Below are 5,791 nucleotides of genomic sequence, written 5' to 3'. Positions count from 1 at the left end.
CCAATGTAAATTTGCTTTTTTTTTTTTTTGCCTTTATTTTTAGTGAAAAAAAAGGTAACCAAGAAAAGTGATAGAGTGAATTCGTGTTATCGGTTGACAGTGCGGTCACACCGGGTAGAGGTTTCGCTGGGTTTGGTGGGGTTATCCGTGGGGGTGGGGGTATGGTGTGGGCGACATGGGCAGTGGGTGGTGTTGGGGAGTTTCAGGTTATAGTGGCGGAGCTCCTTGTTATGCGTACGGGTCTGTTGTGGGCGGTCAGATTGGGGTACAACGTGGTGTGGGTTGAGACGGATTCCTCTATTGTGAGCTCTTGGATAAATAATCTTAATTCTATTATTATGTTTAAACCAATTATTGAGGAGATTAATTCTCTTTTAGTTGCTGCTGGTGGTAATTCTTGTCGTGCCATCTCGCGTGTTGCGAATGGTGTGGTCCATGGACTAGCAAAGTCTGTTATTAGTTCGTTAGGGGTTTAGTTGTAGACAGATGCTTGTAATAGATTTACTAGTGCTCATGTATTTTATTTAATTAATACATGCTTTCTTTCAAAAAAAAAATGGCAAAATATTAAAAAGAAAGTCGGTATTATTAATATTAAAATAGTAAACGGTATTTCCGTAAATATTTTGGAAAAATCATGTGTTGTGTAAGTAAGGTTAATTTTCTCAAGATCTAAACTCATTTTCCTCTTTCTATTAAAATCCCTTACTTGATAGTTCATACACACAGAGCCTCCGTTTCTCCTCTCTTATCTTCCCAGCCAAGCCAAGCCAAGCCAAGCCAACCCCATCGAAGCCGAGCCGTCGAATCACCGCCGAGCGATAACGGACGGTCGAATCACCACCGCGCGGCTGTAGCCCATTGATTCTCAGTCCCTTTAACTGGTCGAATCTCTTCAATTCAGATCTCTCTATATTCAGGTAAGTCAAATAGTGGACTTAAGGGATTAGATCATTGCCCTAGATTGATTTTCTATGGCAACATCTGGGTTATGTGTTTGGCTCCATAAGAAAATAGTTGATCCTCTAATCCAAATACTTCGCAGAGGTGCAGAACCTAAGCTTTTGGCCTTCTCTGCAGCTTTGGGAATTACTTTAGGACTATTCCCAATATGTGGAGTCACTGTATTTCTATGTGGACTTGCTATTGCATTGCTTGGCTCTCATTGCCATGCTGCCACTGTAATGCTTGCTAATTTTGTTGCAACACCAATAGAATTGAGCCTTGTCGTACCTTTCTTACGCTTCGGTGAATTTATCTCTGGTGGGTCTCATTTTCCATTGACATCTGATGCTTTTAGGAAAGTCTTAACTGGGAAAGCTTCAAATGAAGTCTTGCTAAGTATTGCTCATGCCTTGCTTGGTTGGCTTATAGCTTCACCTTTTATAATGGGGATCTTGTACTTGATATTTTTACCATGTTTCAAGATTTTGGTTCATAAGTTCAGTGTTGCTCCTTCAAGTCCCAACAAGTCTCTGCTTTCACAATCTGAAGTGATGCTTAAGGTTAGGGATGCCTGAGCCAATTCTTGCTTTGCTTGATTCAGTCATGGAACAGCTTTATGCTCAATTGTTTACTATTATGTAACTTGTTCATGTTTATTTGTGATCCAAACATGTCTGTTGGCTTTTACAAAAATTATGGAATTATAGGGTCATTATATTTACACATGTATGTATGAACAAAGGCATTGTTCTAATGAATATAATAGTTCTTGTTGGCTTTTAAAAGGTTATGAAATTATTAAGCTATCATTACACAGGCACTAGACAAAGCTGGCTAGAATAGAAATAGAGCTAGCTTGAAACAGGTCTTCTCCTTGTAAAAAACATTGAAACTCTTGAATTCTTACTCTTGCAAAGTAAGAGATTTCAAGTACTAATACCACCTGCCCTTTTATCCCAGCCTGAAATAGATGCAGCTCAACCTTGTTAAGCCCAGCAACTTCATCATCTTTGTGGCAGCATAGCCCTTTTCAAGTATGAGTTTTTCATTCTTGGATCACTTCGAAAACCTGCACATTTTTGTTGGTCAATTAGGTGAAAGGTTTTTTCTGATGCTACTGATTGTTTTTCTTTTGTAGGTTTTGGGCTCTTCTTCTTCCTGATTCTTTGTTTTACAACCCTTTTTTAACACATGGGAATGGGAATGGGATTTAAGCTTATTCACATCGTACAACTGCAATTGCTTGAAAAATATATCAATAAAAAGAAGAAAATCGTATCAAAATTTTCAAACTAGGCAAATTAGGTACAAGCAGAAAAATAGCCACAATACATGGTATAACAAACCATTATATAAGGCAAAAAAAGAAAAGTCATCACACCGAAGAAGGCATAACAAACCAAGTGAATATTTAACCAAAACAAACCAAGTGAATATTTATTAAGAAGGCATAAAACTATAATTATTATTGTATTAGATAAATCATCACACCGAAGAAGTAAAAATAGAATAGAAAAATAAAAATTTATACCAAATATAATACATTAGCTATAAAACATTTTAAAATAATTATTTTAATTAGTTGGCCAACTCAAGAAAGCATTAAAAAAGATAATACTTACTAACGTTTTTAATTATAACATTTTAGAAAACACAATTATCTAGTTACATTACTCTATACAATAAAATAAAAAAACGATACTCAATACTAATTATATGAGAATAAAAATCACATATGGAGATAATTAAAGGTTGGAATAAATTAGGAATTAAATGCTATTAAAGAAATTTATAATTTAATGTTAAATACACATTAATTGAAAAAGAGCAAATTGTCAAGAATAAAAATGAAAATAATTAGAATTTAACGCTATTAACGAGCTATTATCTGTATAATAATTAATGGAAAACTATATTTATAATAAAGATATGAATATAACAAATAAACCTATAATAAATATGAATTGCAATTTGAATAAAATGATGTTATTAAGTAACTGATCAATTATGTGTGTCAAGATGACACAATGAATCAATGGAAGAGCTTTATGACTTTTAAAGAGGGAGTTGAGCACGACTAAACCAATAGCACATATGATCTAAGATCAAAATAGATGCAGCTGTATTTGTGGAACATGGGTGTTTTTGCTTTTCTTGTGTTGTTCGTGATGATTCTTCATTGTTGTCTAGGACCATTTCGAGTTGTCACGGTGGTGTTCTTCAAACAGATCTCGCCGAAGCACTTAGGGGTCAAGGAAGAAAGCTATTAGTTGGATTAAGAAAAACACACATGGATCTATTTAGACGGGTTGCCTTATTGTGGTTCAAGTTGTTTGTAGTCAGGTGGTTATGCAATATGACTTTGGTCATGGTTGTTGGACCTCGTTCTTTCACTTTGTCGGGCCGCTACCTCACCTTAATAGAGTAGGTAGAATACTTATATTCAAGATAACTCTTGCCTATTCTTCTAATGTGGGACTTAGGTTGATACCCCAACAATCCATGAAGCCCATATAACCAAGGGAACTCGCTGCCTCACCATCACTTTTGTTAGGAAGACTTTCGACACATGTCCTAATATTGATCTCAATCTTGTACCGTAATCATCAACGAAACACGTCACCTAACTACCTCAATATTAGATAGACTTTTGATACAAGGTACCATATAGATCTTCAATCGCGAGGTCATCACATTGAGTGTTTCTTTCCCTGTAAAGCCTTTAGGAGCCCTTGTTGTACCAAAAGCCCTTTATATTTGGGCTCCTTCTCAAAAGGTCTCATACTAATGGAGTAAATAAAACACTTATATTCAAGATAACTCTTATCTTTCTTCCAATGTGGAACTTAGATTAATACCCCAACAATAGTACATGAGTGATGACATTTGTTGTCTGAGTTGAGTACTTTTGTTAGTGTTTGTTAAGCTTGTTGAATAAGTAGAGGAATGTTTTCTTATTTTTGGTGAAACAATCCACAAAAAGAGTGATGATTCATTGCCTTAGTTTTAGTCGTGCGTTTAAGGCTGTATTGCTTAAAAAAAAAAGTACTATCACAAAATGAAAAAGAGAAGAAAAAGGAAAATGATTTGAATCATGAGGTATTGCATTTCTTAGGCAAAAGGATCTAAACCCACTTTCCCCTTTCTAATAAATCCCTAAAATATGAAAGTACTTAATACAAACAATTAGATAGAGAAAAGATTAAATAGAATAATATTACAAAATGAATTAAATGATCATTACACATGTATGTCAAAGAGGCATTGTTCTAATGATTATATGTTGAGGCAGCCCCTAGACAAAGTTGGCTAGAACTCAAAATAAGTTGCATAAATTATGTGTTTCCTGAATTCTTTGGCTTTGGCCTTTACCAGCAAATGATCATATTAGGCAGCAGAGTACCAACTCATCAAATTTCATTGAAAAGTAAGGGATTTCAAGTACTAATACCACCCTGCTCTGTATCCCATCCTGAACCAGACGCAGCTCAAGCTTTTGTTGAACATATATAAGACCTTGTTAAGCCCATCTCAACATCATCATCTTTGTTGCAGCATAGCCCTTTTCAAGTAAAGGTGCTGCATCTATATATACATATATGTATATATATATATACCAATTGCAATACACATAAGAGTATGTGTCTCTCATTCTTAGATCACTTCCAAAACCTTGCACATTTTTGTTGCTTTATTAGGTGAAAGGTTTTTTCTGATACTACTAATGGTCTTTCTTTTGTAGATTTTGGACTCTTCTTCTTCATGATTCTTTGTTCTACAACCCTTTAACACATGGGGTTTAAGTTTATTCACATCTGATAATTGCACTGGCTTCAAAAAGAATTCTTCTGCCCCTTCCTCCAAGCATCTGATCAACAAAATCAATTAACATATCAGTAAAAAAGAAGAAAATCATATCAAAATTTTCAAACTAGGCAAATCATAACAATAATTTTTACCTGTTGATTCTTGATGGAACATTCTCTGAAGACATAATAACAACTGGTACATCTTTGAGATTCTTAGACATCTGTTAAATCATATAATATATAATCATGTCAGTTTTCTTGAATCTCTCTAAACGAAAAATTCTTAAAAAAGGAAAATAAATTAATACCACAAATTATTTACCTTGATCTTTCTGAGAAGATCATAGCCAGTCATTCCAGGCATAGAATAATCTGTAATGATCAAGCTTGGAATAAACACTGAACAGCCATCATCACCATTATTACATAAACCCAAAAACTCTAAGGCCTTATTTCCTGAATCAACTGCTGTAACTGTTGTTGAAAACAAAAAGATTATTATTATTAGAACACTCAAAATCCAATCCATTTCAAAAGGGGTAATCCAAAAAAAGAAAATCATGATGATTTAATTGTTACCTTGATAGGAAGAAGTCTTGAGGAGAGCCTCTATTAACTTTCTGTCAATGATGCTGTCATCAACTGCAAGCACATGAAATTGAGCCATGATTCTGTGAAGAAGAAGAAGAAGAAGAAGAAGAAGAAGAAGAAGAAGAAGAGAAGGAAAAGAGTTGTTTGGTAATGGAGAGATGAAAACCACAGAATGGTTGAGAGACTTTTATATGGGAAGCCATGAGAGGTGAGTTGGGAAAGATACGATTTTGACAATTGGGAAAGCAAGATCTGACAGATCTCAACAAAGAATCTCCATGATTTTCTAGGCTGATTTTTCAAGCAAAGAAGTTGCACTGCTTTTTCTTTACTAATATAAATTTGATCAATTCTCTACTTTTTTTTCATTTAAATTATTATTAATTATGACTCTTGACCTTTTGTAATGTTATGTTATTGTATTATTATTATTATAAAGATATGGC

The 5,791-nt window shown here is 34.3% G+C and overlaps 2 protein-coding genes across 4 annotated transcripts; one reads left to right on the top strand and one right to left on the bottom strand.

The window, feature by feature from the left end:
- The first annotated feature begins 511 nt into the window (after positions 1–511).
- On the top strand, positions 512–4,502 carry LOC115705711 (uncharacterized). Of its 3 annotated transcripts, XM_061108542.1 has the most exons (3): positions 512–1,505; positions 1,906–1,979; positions 2,084–2,218. In XM_061108542.1, the coding sequence occupies exons 1-2, from the start codon at positions 975–977 to the stop codon at positions 1,933–1,935; spliced, it is 561 nt and encodes a 186-aa protein (XP_060964525.1). In that variant the 5' UTR covers positions 512–974; the 3' UTR covers positions 1,936–1,979; positions 2,084–2,218. The 3 variants fall into 3 exon arrangements, with proteins under 3 accessions (XP_060964525.1, XP_060964526.1, XP_060964524.1); XM_061108543.1 differs by lacking the exon at positions 1,906–1,979 and having other exon boundaries at positions 2,084–4,502; XM_061108541.1 differs by lacking the exons at positions 1,906–1,979; positions 2,084–2,218 and adding an exon at positions 3,136–3,896.
- LOC115705712 (two-component response regulator ORR9) lies at positions 4,029–5,791 on the bottom strand. The gene is given in 5 exon segments (XM_061108540.1): positions 4,029–4,813; positions 4,905–4,975; positions 5,077–5,228; positions 5,334–5,418; positions 5,420–5,791. Coding segments are annotated over 5 exon segments (651 nt in total). The 5' UTR covers positions 5,549–5,791; the 3' UTR covers positions 4,029–4,599.

Source organism: Cannabis sativa, chromosome 1 (assembly GCF_029168945.1).
Source record: "Cannabis sativa cultivar Pink pepper isolate KNU-18-1 chromosome 1, ASM2916894v1, whole genome shotgun sequence".
Taxonomy (NCBI): domain Eukaryota; kingdom Viridiplantae; phylum Streptophyta; class Magnoliopsida; order Rosales; family Cannabaceae; genus Cannabis; species Cannabis sativa.
This window is presented reverse-complemented; position numbering and strand designations above follow the sequence as displayed.